The sequence below is a fragment of the Periophthalmus magnuspinnatus genome, chromosome 9 (genome assembly GCF_009829125.3).
Source record: "Periophthalmus magnuspinnatus isolate fPerMag1 chromosome 9, fPerMag1.2.pri, whole genome shotgun sequence".
Classification (NCBI taxonomy): domain Eukaryota; kingdom Metazoa; phylum Chordata; class Actinopteri; order Gobiiformes; family Gobiidae; genus Periophthalmus; species Periophthalmus magnuspinnatus.
In genome coordinates, this window is record NC_047134.1 from 19,495,149 (window position 1) to 19,513,725 (window position 18,577).

Here is an 18,577-nt window from a genome sequence, read left to right on the forward strand (position 1 = left end):
TAATAATAATAATAATAATAATAATAATAATAATAATAATAATAATAATAATAATAATGATGATGATGATGATGATGATGATGATGATGATGATGATGATGATGATGATGATGATGATAGCATCCTAGTCTTATTATTCATCTAAGCTACCTTTGATGACGCAAGGACAAATTCAACACCATTAATTGACACCATAGACTGGTTTGACACAAATAGGGCAGTGGAGCGTACATTTCGCAGCCAATCAGCGTTCAGAAACACTATGACGTCACGTATTGACTAACTCCAGGAAGCTGCTGCAACTTTCCAACTGTACATTACTCCGCCTTTTTTGGGAGAACTTTAGCATTAGTTTTAGTTCAAAGGGTGACTAGCGATTAAAAATATTAATGTTTTACACTGCGCGGGTTACTCTTCGTGGACAGTAGTTGTGTCGTAAGAACTGTAAACAGAAACATAATTTGCGATAAAAAAATGTCATCTCCTCCTGTTGCGTCCTGTCTCCTAGCTAACTACTCCATTGAGCTCCACGATGTGCAAGTTCATAAAGTGAGTATCATTTATTGTGTGCGTGTGTTTGCCTGTGTGTGTGTTTAGTTATTACCAAGATTAATGACTTTAAAGCCTTAACAGATTTTGGTTTTCAAACTTAGCTAGCGTTACACAGGGGTAAAGCAGACAACCTTCAGAGCTAGCATGGTGGTAGTGTCACGCTTTTATACAAACATTAGTCGCCTAAATAGATAGGGAATCGTCTCAAGCTAAAGGAACGATTCTGCTTAATGCGGGTTTGTTAAATGAGATTGATTAAAGCCGCTGATCTGTCTGAAGCTGTGCCAAAATACCTGTCATAACAGCTCTCTCTGTTAATTATTAAACAGCTACAGCGTTCGCGTTTTGGATCTAGAAATAGTTGATGTCATAATATCAGGACTCAATGTTTTTGAAAGCCCAAACTGAAATTTTTGGAACATAATATGCTTAATCAGATTTATAATTTAAACAGATTTTTTTTAGACTCTGAAAAAAACATATTTGAATTGTTATTGTTCAGATTTTTAGTTGAATTAAATTTTAACTTTAAAATTTCAAAATAAGGAAATGCCATTTTAAATATTGAGCACAAATATTTTCAAGCCCTCAAATTTAACAGTCAAAATTCAGAGTGTAAAATTCACAGTGAAAAAGTGTTTCCTATTGGCATTTGTCTTCTGTGTTTGGAGCTTATGGTTATAGAATCAAAAAGATGAGGTTTTGATTAAGCTGACCAGTCAGACTGCATTTAAAGCATTTCCTGGTTGTTACTACATTAGATTGACTCACTTAGGATCAATTGCTTAGGCCTTGGCATCTTGGATCTTTGTTATGAAAATTTATGGATGGATCCCAGAAAAGAGGATTCACTGTGGCAACTGTAAACCAGAGGAGGCACGGGAAGTCATGCTGAAGTCAGGTTTAGTATAAAAGAAATACGGAGGACCACATTGTTTCTATCCCATTTTAGTATGAAGATTAAAAAAATATTATTCAAAACACCTACATAATTAATAAAAATCATAAATAATTTTGCTGCAGTCAACTTAGATAAAACATTAAACTGTTTAAAATGACAATTTTAATATTTGATTTCTGATTTTAAATTACCATTTTTAGCTAATCTAAGGTTGTTTTCACACTGCCACTAATTACAGCATTCGCTCCAAGAGCGGTGTGCTTGGGCCAGTGTGAACATGACAGTCGGATTCTACACCGCAGTAAATGGCTGGTCCAAGAACACGTCAAACAGGAGGTCTTGGAGCAGAGAACAAATAAGAAAAGAAATAAGTTTGGCGATTAGCTGATGGATTCTCACATGGCTCATGGTGCGTGTTTGGGGTGAATGATGCATGGTGTGAGTGAACAAGACCGAACTGAAGTAAACAGAACTAAATCTAGTGTGCACTGGGATTGCTCCACAGAACCACTAACGTGTGTGAACATACTGTGTTTCATTGAGAGCTATGTGGTTTTTAAATGTATCTTGCATAAATCTAAATTTTAAATGTACATGAATTAATCTGAATAAAGTATGATCCATGAACCTAATGATTTGCACTCCCCATCACACTTAAGTGCAGAAGGGGATGAAAGATCAGGCATAAATTTCATTTGGGTAAAATAAGTGTAACGTATAAATGTATACAAGTCAAATCATTAAACTCTTGTTAAACCTTATTAAGTTCACCTGGTTCATCTGTGACTGACCAATCAGCTCTCCTTTAGTAGCAGATTCTGGTTAAACTTGGGGTTCGGGGAATAAAGCCTACTCTGGTCCAAGTTAGGTTCACAGTGCGAGTGACCATGGTGACTGACTGTTTTAGGGTTACTCTCTGTGAAACAGAAAACTCTCAATTGACTTCTTTTCTGGGTTAACAAACTCTGAGTTTGGTTTAAACTTGCTTCTTGAAACGGGGCCATCCAAAATTTATGCTTAAAATTCCAGCATAAAAGTAAAAAAAAAAGAGAAATTGAGCTGTATTTAAAATTCTAAATCTGATGGAACAAATTATGTTCCATAGACAATTCACAAATGTTGAGTCAGATTATTGTTTGTTGTTTGTATTGTTTGTTTAAGATTGTATCCACATATTTATATCATATTAAACTTATGGCTCTATAGAGTTATTTCAGTTGGCATGAATCACCTCTCTTTTGTTTAAGTCAGGCATATCCAAAGTCCGGCCCGGGGGCCAACTGCGGCCCGTGTGCAAATTTCTACTGGCCCGCAGCCTCTGGAATAAAAATAATTATGTGCGGCCCGTCAGCACTGTTGACCAGTGTAAAATACACGTGTTCAAGCTCGCTGACTTTTATCGCCAACTGGATAAAGACAGGTTTAAAGAAATTTGAATCTTTGCTAAAAAAATGCTGAGTTTGTTTGGTTTGACATATTTGTGTGAGAAGATGTTCTTGGTTATGAACTTTAACAAGAACTGTGCGAGGACAAGTCTAACTGACTCTCACCTGTGTGACATTCTGCGCATCAAAACCACTTTGAGCCTGACCTGGTTTATTTACTACAATTCAGATCTCAGTTTCACCCTTCACATTAGTGCAGGCAAGTTATTTGTTTGCCTTCTGAGGTGAATAAATTCTAAAATCTCAGTGAATTTATTAATTAATATTGTGATTACCAAAACCACAGTTTAAATGTTTACTTTTTTTTACATTCATTTGGGTTTTGAAAGGTGAAAGCCATTTGCAATAAAAAGTTAAAAAAAAAAAAAAATTGTTAATTTCCATTTAATATTGATGGTTCAAAGAATGATCAGGCCGAATGGTCGGCCCCCAAAAATTTTTATCTCACCAAATCTGGCCCTCTTTGCAAAAAGTTTGGGCACCCCTGGTTTAAGTAATGCAACTACTTTTGGAAGCTATTGGAAAAATCATCTTAGTTTGTTTGTTTCTGATAACAGAGAAGACATTGAACTTTGTGCCAGTGTTTCATGTAGATAGGTCTAATAATTGCAGAGCTATTAACCAGAATAAAATATCAGCATTTTTACAGTTAAATGGTAGGTGTTTAACAATATGACGTTTGACCAAATAACTTTATAAGATCAGTGTAATTTTGATGGCATAATGAGCCGATAATTTGCCTCTGCCCATTAGTTAACTACGACGGTTTATTTGAATACTTCGGGCATCTTCACATGGGTTCACATTTGCATTAGTGACACATGTCAAATAGACTTTTCTAAATTGTCCGCTCATTTGTAATCTTAATTTCCTTGCTTACTTTTGTAAGGTATATGTAATATTTGTTGCAATTTCCCACACTAGTCTTTAGTTCAGTGGTTCTCAAATAGTGGGGCGCGCCCAGATACCGGGGGGGGGGCACGTATGACTCCGCGTATGACACTGTAGTACTGTACGCGCTTTGTACGCAGTGCGTACGCAGCGCGCACGCAGCGCACACACAGCAAAGAGCAGGAGAGAGCGAACAGATCGTGACACAGGGCAGTGAACAAGAAACACTTTTGCTAAAGAGACACTATGGAAAACATTTTAACAGGGATGAAAAGAAAGGTGGAGATAGACAGAGGTAAAGTCACCCGAAAAATAAGACGAGGAAGTCTGATGAAGCGTATTTAGCACTTGGCTTCACCGTGACTCCGGTGGGACACGAGGACAGACCGGTGTCTGCTGTGTCTGAAAATGTTGGCAGTGGACAGTATGAAGCCAAATAAGTTAAGGCACCACCTCATTACACCTCAGTCACGCTGATAAGACGCTGGAGTTTTTTCAGCATAAACGTGCCAAATATTGCCAACAATCATCCCGCTTTGTAAATGTCACTTAAAGCAGCAAGCACTGAGCATCATATAAGCTGGCGTACCAAATTGCTAAATTACTTGTTTTAATTTGATATTTATTTAATTTTAATGTATTATTTTGATATTTATTTAATTTTAATTTATTCATTTGATGTTTATTTAATTTTAATTTTTTTATTTGATATTTAATTAAATTTCATTATATCAATTTTTTCTTCTTTATAGGGGGGGCATGATAGAAAATAATTGAGAAGCACTGCTTTAGTTTAATTTGCATGCACAGGTGCGGTCCAGGAGAGCTGCAGGGCTGGAATTGTACAGCACTGAGACCTCTGATTTCAAATGGACCAGATATGTGCTTGTTTGGCGTAAATCTGGTTTGGAGTTCATATCTCCACAAATGACGTGAGGCAGAAAACACGCTAGAGTTAATTTTAATTGGATGTGTGACCATTGCCTTAGTGCCTTAGTGTGTATCTAGCAAAATGTGGCAATCTCAAATATGACAAAGCCATGTGCTTTCTGTTTTTCACTTTCCATTATTCTATGAAATAATACATGGCAGATTTCACCCTTATAGTAAACAGGATATTCATAACATTATAATAAGTTTGAATAAGTAAGTAACTGTTACTTTATGTTACTTTAATCAGATTACTATTTTAATAATGCTGTTTTGTAACCTGTATTAATAAAAAAAAAGTAGATTATACTTTTAATCTGCTCTATAATGGGTAAAAAAAAACAAGTAGCATATTATTTGTATATCATATGTTTATGGACAGTAGAACTGTGAGCACCATTGCTGCAGCAGATGAGGAGTTTTGTTAATGGTGAGAAACCGTCAGTTGTCCATTAGGAATAAGAGGTCAGAATGTTTTTAACCACGGATGTTCAAAGAAGCGATTATGCGAGTCCAGTATGCGAGTTCGTATATATTTTGTGAAAACACAGGCTCTTTTACTGTCTTGATTGACTTTATATTAGCTCCTAATGCTAACATCCAACAGGGCCACACTTATGTCTTCATTTGAAGCCCAACCGAGTAAATTCACTTACTGAGTGAGTTCAGATATGAACCGCACAGGAGCAGTTTGATCCACACTGGGTTGCAAGAAGTGGACCTGTTTGACTTTAGTATTAGGAAATTAAAATACATGCACCACAATTTTAACAAAAAACAAAGGCCTACTAATTAATTTCCAGTAATCAGTTAAGTAATCAGTAATCTAAAATTAAAATAAATCAAAATAAAGTAATCAGAGTTGTCACTTCCTATGAGAAATTAGTGTATCAAGGAAATTTCAATGGATGAACTGCTGGATGAGCCAGGCATGGTTTGCAGACACCTCTGCAGAGTGGAGGAACAGAGAAAATATTTGAATGAATATTATAACATAATGTATGCAAGAATACATTCCTAACGTAAACATATTTTGCTTGTGTACAAGTCTTGCTTGTGTACATGTCTCTCCAGGGCCTAGCACCAAAGTACATCTCTGACATGTTAGTGCCATCTTTGGCCATTTGGCTTATACAGAAATTGTACAATGCACATTATATCAGAAATAGTGAGAAAGTAGAAAGACATTCTGCACAATCTCCTTTTATAACATAATGATACACACACAAAAACAAAAACACCACACTAACATTCTCCATCCAAATGACAAAAAAAAATAAAAAAAAATGCAGTTACCCGTCCTGACCATGCACATACATACATACATACATACACACATACACACATACACACATACACACATACACACATACACACATACATACACACATACACACATACACACACACATACACCCCTACACACATACACACATACACACACATAGATACATGTACATATGCATACACATAAATATACATATTAAAGTGAGAACCCATGAACCTAGATAACCATCTTGCACTCTTGAGGACTTCAGGAATGTCCTGCTGGTGCCCAGAGTCAGGACTAAACATGGAGAATCAGCATTTCACTTTTATGCAGCTAAAACCTGGGGTCTTCTTGAAGATGTGAGACAGGCCTCTACTTTGACAATGTTTAAATCCAGGCTCAAAACGCTTCTGTTCAGCTGTGCATATGACTGAAAGGTTGCGCTCTTCTGTTTTAATGTTAATTTTATGATGATTATTTGTGATTATTTTTGTTTTGATTTGTTGTATTGTGATTTTAATGTTTTTCTTATTCTGTAAAGCACTTTGAATTATTTTGTGTACAAATTGTGCTGTACAAATAAACTTGCCTTTCCTTGCCTGTTTTGGTGGGTAAGCATAATATTAATACACTAGATTCTAGTCATTGCTAGCCTGTAACTCTCTGCTTTCATTGTTGTCAGATCAGAAAATGTTGATCATGCATATTTTGCCCTTAAACACTTAACATGCAGTAATGATGCTTAAGTCAGCAGTCTCACCAATCCACAACATTTCAATAGAATATAGAATACATATAATAGAATATAAAATACAAATACAAGACGTTATTATGAATTTGACCCTAGCAGGTAGCTGTTAATTCTATATCTGATCTTTCACTATACCACATTTCATAGTTGAGGTAGAATTATAAAAATTGTGAAATATTTAAACTTTCTTTATGTTCTCAAAACTTGGAACCAATGAATCGGAAATCTTTTCCACAAACAATTTTTTAACGTAAATGTTTATGTTGAAAATAATTTTGCATTATTATCTGCAACACTGAGTTGATTATTATTATCACAGCAGTTGAGCTAGAGCTGAGCTAGAGCTGCTCAATTATAGCAAACTTAATTTGGCCCATAAATGAAATTACAATTGTTTAAAACAATTACTTGTACACTGTCAACACTAACCTGTAGAGAAAGAATTGACCTGATATCATTTATTAGTCATATTTTTTGTGACACTTTAGTTTTCAAAGCTACTATAGATAGGTGAGTGGCTTTGCTCCAGGGTTTTGCAGGGCAGAACACACACTATATTGTTCTTAGTTGTTTTTCCATTCAAATGTTTTTTAACTGAAAAAAACAAAAAACAACAATTGAAATTATTGGCACAACCCTACCTGGAGCTGTGATTTTTTTTTTTCATTTATGGTTTTTTTTTTTTACTGTTGCATTTAAGAGGTGTCACGCTGTCTCTGCCTAGTTGCCTCTACTTTTACCTGTTTTCCTTAATTATGCACTCACATGGCACTACAAGCAGTAACCAGCGTTGCTCACATGGTAAACACCAATTTACATACTAGAATTGCTGTACAAAGAAGTTAGCACCGTTTCTAATAGTAATGACAGCATGCCCACAAATTGCATATTGCACCATTTTTTCAGTTTGCGCTCATAAAAAAGCACCTGGCATGATAAATATACCCCTCTATGCGTGATCATAACTGCATTTCGACCTCTGATCTTGATAGATAAAAACACACCAGCAGGGCATGAGGACAACCCCTTGAGTGAATGATCATGATCATAATTGACTTTACCAGAAGTCTACCCGCTTTTGGCCACTGTTTAATCTCAAGCCCTGACCCTGTACAATTGCATTTCTAATCTAAATACATTCTAGTGTAAATGTTTTTGGTATTTCAGGTGGATGAGTACCTCCAGAACCTCCAGCTTTCCGATGAGAAGCTAATGGATTTGTCGATGCGTTTTCGCCGAGAGATGGACAAAGGCTTGTGTCGAGATACTAACCCTACAGCCGCTGTCAAGATGCTGCCCACGTTCGTTTGTTCCACACCCGAAGGAACAGGTAATTAACCTTTCATGCTGAAAAATACTGCCCACAAATTACAGTGAAACTGAATTAGTCGGCTCCTTTTTTCTCACATGGCCAGTTCATGTAGACGGTGCATTAGAGCCTTATAGAACTTACTGGCAAGTCTAGCAGAAGGTGTGTGCCCTGGACAGAGGTAGGAGGGAACTGTGCAGGAAGGCCATTTAAACATATTTTTTGATAGTGTTTTAGTGTACATTTTAGTGTACACATTTTAAAAGTTTATATTTTTATGTTTGGGTCCTTGTGTTATTGTTTATGATCATATCTCTATGATTATGAAGCCAAATTTGTTTTTAAAACTGTTGGCCAGAAGTAGGAGCACATCTTCACACTCCTTTTTTCTGCTGCACAAATGGCAGCTGGGGAAAGGAGGTCTGGGAACATGGTAATTGTAAGTGGCAAGTTAGATTCCATCCATCTATTTTCTTTTTCTTTATTTCGGGCCGGGTCACGGAGGCAGCAGTCTGAGCCCAGACTTCCCTTTACACACACTTCCTCCAGCTCTTGGGGCATCTCGAGACCTTCCCAGGCCAGCTGAGAGTCATAGTCCCTCCCCGTGGGACATGCTTGTAACATCTCTCCAGGCAGGCGTCCAAGAGTCATCCGAAACAAATGCCACCTCAGCTGACTCCTCTTGACGTGGAGGAGCAGCAGCTCTACTCCGAGCTTTTCTGGTATGACAGAGCTCCTCACCCTATCTCTGAGAGCCCAGCCACACTGGAGGAAACTCATTTTGACTGCTTGTATTTGCGATTTTCTCCTTTTGGTCATTACCCAAAGCTCATACTCATAGGTGTGGGTTGAAACGTAGATTGACTAGTAAATCAAGAGCTTTGCCTTTCGACTCAGCTCCTTCTATAACACAACAGATCTGATACAGCGACCGCATCACTACAGATGCTGCACCTATCCGCCTGTCAATCTCATGCTCCATCCTTCCCTCACTCGTGAACAAGGCCCTGAAATACTTGAACTCCTCCACTTGAAGCAGTGAGTCTCTACCAACCTTGACTAAAAAAACACCCTAGTGCATGTCGCAGGTCCTCATTCAATTAAGATGTCTGTGTAATCCCTCAGTCATCCAGGTCTGAGCCATACTTCATTCAATGAAGCTATCAAGACAGCATCATCTGGAAACAGCAGAGATGGCTAAATACTGAATATAGGCAATAAGCAACAATACAGTTGAATATCAGCAATAAGCAACAATATACTCTACAATGTATATCACATGGAATAATGCAGATGTAAACTAATGATAGTCTCTCTGGAATCAAGCTTCAAGATATAGATACATTGCAGTGCTTATATTTACAATAGTGTTAGGCAAATATTACTAAGGCATGCTGATGGTTATTTGCTTGTGCATGATTTGTGACTTATTGTAAGCCATGCCAAATGTATTTCTATGTGTGTTTATGAACTTTATAATAACACTAAATGTGAAATATCATATGACAAGAAAATTCTAATTGATGTTGCTAGGATCGCTTCTATTTTAGGTTTTGTTTTTAGCGTAATGTACCCCAGTAGTGGAGTCAGACATTATTCCTTACAACGTAATTGCAACCAGCGATCATCTTGTGGAACCTATGTGTCTTCCCATCTCTACTGCTTGGTCCTGTACTTCTGGGTCATGTCTTTACCATAGTTTGTTGTGTTGTAGGAAAAAAAAAAGTATTAGACCAGAGAATGGTCCATGGCATTCGCACGGTACTAAAATTACCTAAGGACCTCTGTTTGCTTATATCAAACTTGGAGTTATGACTATGAACTTGTTTACAGCATGTTTGATTCTTTCTCTTTTTCCCAGAACAAGGCGAGTTTCTGTCGCTGGATCTCGGAGGAGCAAACTTCAGAGTGTTGTTGGTTAAAGTGGTGTCTGGTGAGAATCGCAGAGTAGAGATGCAAAATGAAATTTATGTCATTCCTGAAGATGTCATGAGAGGCACTGGCTCTGAGGTAATTTCATTATCAGTGCTTTTAAACATTCTGATTTATTTTATGTTTTTTTAAGTAACAATAGTGGAGAGATTGAAGAGTTAGTTGTCATTGATACATAGATGGATCAGTGTTTCAGTCACATGATGGGCTTTCACATGATGAAGGCATGAATAGACAAAAATGGGGTAAACTAGACATCTACTCATGGTGAACTCCAATGAATGTCATGAAACTGAAATAGCTTATAACCGATCTCTCGTACTGTTAAACCTTAACAGGGTTATGGCTCAAGTTTTAAGTCAGAGGTTTGGGTCTCAATCTGAACTGCAATCTGCCTTTTTCATGACACATTCTTATAACTTTATAAATATAAGCTTTTGACCTCTGCTATAACCGTAACTATAACAAAAAAAATGTAAATGCATTTCCCAAAATGTGGAAACATAAGACGTAAGAACATAGATTTACAGCAGAATGTACATATTAATATGCACTTGTGATATTCAGGTCAGCTTTTTTCTGACCCAACTCACCGGGGTCCTGGGTCGGGTCACAAATGTTGTGACTCCTCCCAGGATTTACATGCTTATTAATTAAGCCTCTTTATGTGGTTGATGATACTGAATAATACCATTATAAAACAAGTAAACATCAGCAGATTAATTGTAATTGACACTTTCAAGTCGCTTAACATGGTACTGTAAAAAAATGTCATTATTGTTTGGGCCCTAGGTCGTATACAGATTTATTGGCGATTCTTTGGTTTTATTCCAAATTTGGCTTTTTTTTTGCAGTTTTTTGACCACATTGCCTCCTGCCTGGCTCAGTTTCTGGAGAAAATGGGCATCAAAGAAAAAAAGCTTCCTCTTGGCTTCACGTTTTCGTTTCCCTGTCAGCAAACTAAAATGGATGAGGTGAGTGAAAGTTTAATTGGCTGTTTCAAGTATATGCTTCTAACTTAGTAATATGTGTATAGTTTCTGTGTGTTTGTCAGTGAACATAGAGTATGCCCTGGCCTGTATGCTTAGCAACTTTCTAACTAACATCAGGGCTATGGACTGAGTAATATTGAAATAGTTTAGCCAAATGCTTAACCCAAGCACTAGGTAATGTGTTGCCTTTGCAGGCCGTCCTAATGTCATGGACAAAAGGATTCAAACCAACTGGAGTGGAGGGGAAGGAGGTGGTCAGTCTGCTGAGAAAGGCCATCAAAAAAAGAGGCGTAAGTTCAGTTTCAGATATGTTGAATATTATTTGATCTGGTTTACATTATAGGATGTAACTGTTGCAAAATGTAAAAAAAAAAATCACATGGCAATTTAAATGTTGATTTAAAAAAAATGTAATCTCCACTTTGAAAAGCAAATATCAGAGGTTTGGGTGTGAACTTTGTGGATCCGCTCTCATGCCTGAGGCCAAGCACAATGATATTTACGGTACAAAGCACCCATAAAATATTAAAGCTTAAGGAATATTTTTGAGAGAATTGCTATGCAATTCAAGTACCTGGATGGCAGACCTCTGCACCTGTCCTTGGCTATGGCTTGCAGTACTACCTCTGGGCTGTGCTGAACTGTAGCTGCTAACGTCAGAACCAACTTCTTCGTCACATAAAAGATAATGGAAAATGAAATAATAAACCCTTGCTCTGAGCCTGCTTTCCAGTATTTGCTTGTTTTTTCAAAGTGGGGATCAAATTAAAATATGGATACATGGATTATGTGAACCTAGTATTTTTAAATTGCTTTAAGGTATCAGCATCCACTGGCACTTCACACTTCACTTGGTTGGAGCATGACAGATGCTGAAAATAGTGAATCACAATGAGTGCATTTATATGTGCTTGAGTATCCTGGATATGGTTGAGTTTTGTGAGTGTCCATGTACACTCACCTAAAGGATTATTAGGAACACCTGTTCAATTTCTCCTTAATGCAATTATCTAGTCAACCAATCACATGGCAGTTGCTTCAATGCATTTAGGGGTGTGGTCCTGGTCAAGACAATCTCCTGAACTCCAAACTGAATGTCAGAATGGGAAAGAAAGGTGATTTAAGCAGTTTTGAGCGTGGCATGCTTGTTGGTGCCAGACGGGCCGGTCTGAGTATTTCACAATCTGCTCAGTTACTGGGATTTTCACGCACAACCATTTCTAGGGTTTACAAAGAATGGTGTGAAAAGGGAAAAACATCCAGTATGCGGCAGTTCTGTGGGCGAAAATGCCTTGTTGATGCTAGAGGTCAGAGGAGAATGGGCCGAGTGATTCAAGCTGATAGAAGAGCAACGTTGACTGAAATAACCACTCGTTACAACCCAGGAATGCAGCAAAGCATTTGTGAAGCCACAAGATGCACAACCTTGAGGTGGATGGGCTACAACAGCAGAAGACCCCACTGGGTACCACTCATCTCCACTACAAATAGGAAAAAGAGGCTACAATTTGCACGAGCTCACCAAAATTGGACAGTTGAAGACTGGAAAAATGTTGCCTGGTCTGATGAGTCTCGATTTCTGTTGGGACATTCAAATGGTAGAGTCAGAATTTGGCGTAAACAGAATGAGAACATGGATCCATCATGCCTTGTTACCACTGTGCAGGCTGGTGGTGGTGGTGTAATGATGTTTTCTTGGCACACTTTAGGTCCCTTAGTGCCAATTTGGCATCGTTTAAATGCCATGGGCTACCTGAACATTGTTTCTGACCATGTCCATCCCTTCATGACCACCATGTACCCATCCTCTGATGGCTACTTCCAGCAGGATAATGCACCGTGTCATAAAGCTTGAATCATTTCAAATTGGTTTCTTCAACATGACAATGAGTTCACTGTACTACAATGGCCTCCACAGTCACCAGATCTCAACCTGATAGAGCATCTTTGGGATCTGGTGGAACGGGAGCTTTGTGCCCTGGATGTGCATCCCACAAATCTCTATCAACTGCAAGATGCTATCCTATCAATATGAGCCAACATTTCTAAAGAATGCTTTCAGCACCTTGTTGAATCAATGCCACGTAGAATTAAGGCAGTTCTGAAGGCGAAAGGGGGTCAAACACCGTATTAATATGATGTTCCTAATAATCCTTCAGGTGAGTATATACACAGTATCCTGATTTCAGTATCCAGGTTATGAGAAAACTGGATATTGGTCCCTCATTGGGATTTTTTTATAGTGGGCATGTAGATTTAGGCATGCTAAATGGATGCTGGCATCCTACTGAGCATGTGTGAACTAAAGTAACAAATTATCGAAGCAGAAATTTTCCCAGAATGACTCAAACGTCTACCAGCACTTTTTAAATTATAATATTATATACCCATAAATAAAATAAAGTAGTCTACAGTTTAATACAACCACATTTTAACACCAGTCTAAGTTGTGGCTGGCTGTGTTGCTCTTGAACTTAACTGATGCTGTGAGAGTGCCATATAGTCTTATGTTCTCATTTGAATGTGTATCTTCTGTATTTATTCTTAAAAACATGCTAAAAAGCCTTAAGTTGGCAAAGTAGCTGACATGTTCAGCTCCTTGTCATATTTGTGCCATAGTTGCCATAGTTACTACTCTAAATATCCAGGATACTCTGATTCATTTTGTATACAGTGACTTGAGTAACCTGGTTTCTCTGAGTGTTAATGTCATATCCAGAATACTGTCACAACCAGGATAGGCCTCATAGTTGGAATACTCGAGTGTATGTAAACGCACTAAATGTAACAGTCTTCAGATTGTCACAGGGTCAGGTCACACTTTTATTGTGACACAATGTTGTATAACGCACATGGTTCTGTAAAAAAAAGAAAAGAAGGAAGATATAGATATATTACTGTGATAATGAAGGATTAAAACAGTTTTCAGCCATGTGTTTTCTTTTGTTTTATTATATCCAAGAAATTCTAACCATGTTCCCTGGCAATTTACAGTATTCACAGTGGGATAGGATTATCATATTACCATGTCAAGTGCAAACACAATAGGCTAATCCTCCACGTAGTTCCAATCCTGGCCAAGCTGCAATGTACCGTTGTGTCCCATTGTTCCTGATAGGTGACCCCAGTGGCTTTGAAAGTTCCCCTCGTACCTTAGCTTAGTCCATAATTACAATGTAATTGCCATAATTCAAATTGAAGTTACCATGCTATTGTGATCATATTATCATGCTATAATGTGTGAAAAATGTTGAACATAATATTCATTTGGTCTCTGTTGCTGCAGGATTTTGACATTGACATTGTAGCAGTAATCAATGACACGGTTGGAGCGATGATGACCTGTGGCTATGATGACAAGCACTGTGAGATTGGGCTCATTGTAGGTAAGTAGACGCTGCAGTCACTAGTCACATAATTTTATTTTATTTAATGTAACTTGTGATAAAAATGCAAAATTTATCTAGGCAGGCAAGGCAAGTTTATTTGTATAGCACAATGTGCACACAAGGTAATTCAAAGTGCTTTACAGAATAGGTAGGACATTAACATCACAATACAATAAATCAAAACAGAAATAATTATAAATAATCATCATAAAATTAGCATTAAAGGAGAAAAGTGCTGAATAAAAACCTTTCAGCCGTATGCACAGCAAAACAGAATGGTTTTGAGCTTGGATTTTAACACTGTCAAAGTAGAGGCCTGTCTCACATCTTCAGGAAGACTGTTCCAGGTTTTAGCTGCATAAAACTCCATGTTTAGTCCTGACTCTGGGCACCAGCAAGAGGCTGGTCCCTGAAGACCTCCGAGTGTGAGATGGTTCATATGACACTACCATGTCAGAGGTGTACTTTGGTGCTAGGCCATGGGGAGGCTGGTACACAGGATGCCAGTGCAGACACCTGAGCACAGGACAGTGAGCAGGCCGTTACATTAGTCTAACCTGGAGATAAATACATGGATAAGTCTCTCTTAAGTCTGGTTTTGACAGTATACAGTATTGATTTTTGCAATGATTTTTAGATGGTAAAAAGCTGCAGATGTTATTGATTTGCTGTGGCTGTTAAAGTTCAAGTCTGAGTCCACTATTACCCCTAGATTTCTAGCCTGATTTGAAGGTTTTAGAGAGAAAGACTGGAGGTAACTGCTAACACTCTCTATGTTTCTGTGGGCCAAAAACTATGACTATCTAATTTGGCCCTCAAGCATTCAAGCACTCAATAATCAATGTAAATTAACACCATAATTAATCTCTAGAGCTAGACATTTTTTTTCCACAGAAATTATTAAATAATTCAGCCTAAAGGGTGTACTCACTCCAGAAAGTCTCCAAAAAGTGCTTTTATTTTAGTTTGATTTTACACCACACCCCTAAAGTCTGAACTAGCTTTCACCTTTCTCACAGGACCAAGAAACTGAGCACAGCTGGTAAGGTTAACCCTGGTTTATGACCGACTGACACATGAACAAGCAGAGAAGCTGAACAAGGAGCAGTTAGGACAAGATGGTCACTAGGAGGGAGTTTGTAACTGGCAAGGGGATAGTGAGGAGCAGGCTTCTTATACTGTTGCTGATGAAGGTGGAATTGAGGGTGTGCCATCTGCTAATGTCTAACCACATGCACATGCAAATATAAACGGTGTCAGGTTTTTGTTCCACTTTTAGCTCAGTTATTTTTTTTGCACATGAGTAAGCGCTTGATAATTATGAGCTCTGGAACACAAGAAGATTGGAACACGCACAGAAAAGCCAATGTGAAAAAGACGGAGAGAGACAGAGTGCAAAGTGAATAAAAAAACTACAGTTAAGTTGCTTGCTCTTGGCAAGCAACTTTCTCGGTGGAAACCCCAAGGCTGCCGATGACTTCTGCCAAGTGTCAAATTATAGTTAGGCTATTACGACAAATGCCCAAATGCATCTACAATCAGCCTTAGTTATAGGCATTTTTTCTTCCCAGACCTCATCGTTGTTAAAACAGAGATATCATTTGTATATAGCAACAGTAAAGCAGGGGAAACAACATCACTTCTTTACGTGTCAGATAATGGTGATCAGCGCATTTACCAAACACATCCTAAATTATACATAACCTTTATACATTAACATAATAGTGTAAACATATACATGAGAGCTAAATAGAAATATTAATCGGTGCAGTTACCACGTGTAGAGATGACTATTTTGTGACATTTTGTCTAGCCGACGTTATTTAGCAATTGTCTGGATGGCAACTAATGAAATCTTAGGTAAATCTTTACAACCACCTAACACTGCTTCTTATTGGACTCTTTTTCAGTCTGTCTTTTAGCCTATCATTGTCATGAAAGCATCATCTTGTTTCTGTTTACTCCCCTTTGGTGTGTGTACAGTGGAGAACAGTTAGAACAACATAAAGATACAATAGTACTGTTTATAGGATTATAAGATAGATTTAGAAGATAGAAAATTTTCAAATGACAATATTTCTATAATTTAAAAAGATGCGAATCACTGAAGCTTTGCTTTTAAATTTTATAACGTTTTTCAGAGAAAATGTTACACCTGGTCATTGCTATATTCATTAGGTTTAAATTTATGAATTTTATGGACCTCTAACCTGTGTGATGGAATTGAAAAGAAATTGTAGAGGTGACTGCTCTGTACCGTTTACGAAAAGAGGAACACACTGCCTGCTCATATATACAGCTCTCAACACTAACAACATTTTCAAAAGCTTTAAACCAGTGACTGAGGGTCAAATATGCCACTATGTATAACTAAATTACATTTTTATATTGAGGGGTTGCTGGTTTAACTTTTAACTTTTTCAAATGAACTGTTCTATAATTGTATATGTAGAGCATGGGATGTGTGTATAGTGAGTGTACTGGTGTGTTACATTTGCTTTTGTATGGTTGTTGCTGGTCTTTTCCCTGTCATGTACACACTCTTTTACACCAACCTGCCGAGGGACTGAATATGGAAATTAGCCATATCCTCTTTACATATTTACATTTTTAAATGTTCATAAATATGTGCGATATCTTTGTAAACAAATAATTATATGACTACTGACGTTTTAGAATATAATATTGAGCCTATATTAATGATTATGTGTAATTTCTTTAAGGCACAGGGACCAACGCCTGTTATATGGAGCAGATGCGGCACCTGGAGGTTTTGGACGGAGATGAAGGCCGGATGTGTGTGAATACTGAGTGGGGAGCGTTCGGAGATGACGGAGCTTTGGACGACCTTAGGACAGACATCGACAGAGAGATCGACGCTGGGTCCCTCAACCCAGGACAGCAGCTGTGAGTGTAGATAGAGCAGATTGTTTTAATTGCATGGGATAAAACATTTCAGGCCTGGATACCAAATATATTATACAACAAGCTCATATGCATTTGTTTTGGGGTAATTAATAGAAACAGGTCAGTCCATTGAATTCCTGTTTAAAACAACTGATGTGCCCTGCCTCTTCATTGCGGCATGTCACCATAGAAAGCAACAGATTTTCATTTAAATGTATTTGTTGTAGAAAAATAGCTAGGTGATATTTTTTTAACCCCACATGTACAACCCAGAGTCTGAATTATTGACTCATTTATAGAAGTGATCTTGGATAGGGGGTAGGTTTTTTTTTTTTTTTTTTTTTAAGGAAAAGGTGCATCATTCAGATGAATGTGTTATGCTGATTGGTTGAAGCATCACAGCACCGAAACAAGTTGAGAAATTAAACTTTTGTTGAATAGAGTTGAGAGAAAAGAGCGTTTCCCGCAGAATGTTTGTCAATGTTTTTGCTAAAATAGGTACCTCTTTCAGTGTTGCCATGTTTTGATTTCATTGCTGCCCTGTAATTGAACTGACCATCCAGATGCAAGCACAGATGTGTGAGTGATATAATATAGTGTGAGTTTGTGAACTCACAAATATCGCAAGTTTACTGTTTTGAGCTACACATAAAAACAAACGTAATTCAATTGGTAAGCTAAGAACAAGAATAGGTTAATTAAAAAAATACATGTTTATTTGGATTATTTGTGAGCATTTCATACACACAAATGTATTAAAAAATGTACATAAACCATATAGACAATATGCTCCAAGTGGATTGAGTTTCAGTGTGTTTGATTCCATCCCCATAATCAAATATAACATGCTGTCAGTCGTCAATTGTGTCCTGTGCAGTTTGGGAGAAGGAACTGAATCATGAACAAAACCCTCAAATTACTGCCAATAACCTCACCCTCGCCCCAATTTGCTGCCGTGATTAATGATTGAAATCCCAAGGTACAAGTGGTCTTTCTGCTGGTGAGGTCAGACTGTCTTGTATGTCCCCTGACTGTTTTCTCACAATGAAAATTTAAAGAAATAAAATGCCAAAAATTAAATAAATAAATGAATCAAATTGTTTTGGCCACATAAAATAGATATGTTTTGACAGAGAAAACACTGTTATCACTGTAGTAATTGGTCTTATAGTTAGCCTATTTATATTCAGTCACTTTTATCACAAATGTTACAGTTATTTTTAATTACAATTAATTATTATTTATTAATATGCACCAGTTACATTTGAATCAAAAGCACAAAGACTTCTTTGCTCAGTGGTGACGGCTT

At 37.5% G+C, this 18,577-nt stretch overlaps 1 protein-coding gene across 1 annotated transcript in view; it reads left to right on the top strand.

Annotated features, from left to right (window-relative positions):
- Positions 1 to 238: 238 nt before the first annotated feature.
- Positions 239 to 18,577, top strand: part of hk2 (hexokinase 2) — a 45,426-nt gene continuing 27,087 nt past the window's right edge. Inside the window, exons 1-7 of the mRNA XM_033972729.2 lie at positions 239 to 549; positions 7,907 to 8,069; positions 9,910 to 10,058; positions 10,835 to 10,954; positions 11,167 to 11,262; positions 14,259 to 14,358; positions 17,085 to 17,268. Of these exons, the coding sequence (XP_033828620.1) occupies positions 475 to 549; positions 7,907 to 8,069; positions 9,910 to 10,058; positions 10,835 to 10,954; positions 11,167 to 11,262; positions 14,259 to 14,358; positions 17,085 to 17,268 (887 nt within the window). The 5' untranslated portion in view covers positions 239 to 474. The remainder of the gene's footprint in view (positions 550 to 7,906; positions 8,070 to 9,909; positions 10,059 to 10,834; positions 10,955 to 11,166; positions 11,263 to 14,258; positions 14,359 to 17,084; positions 17,269 to 18,577) is intronic.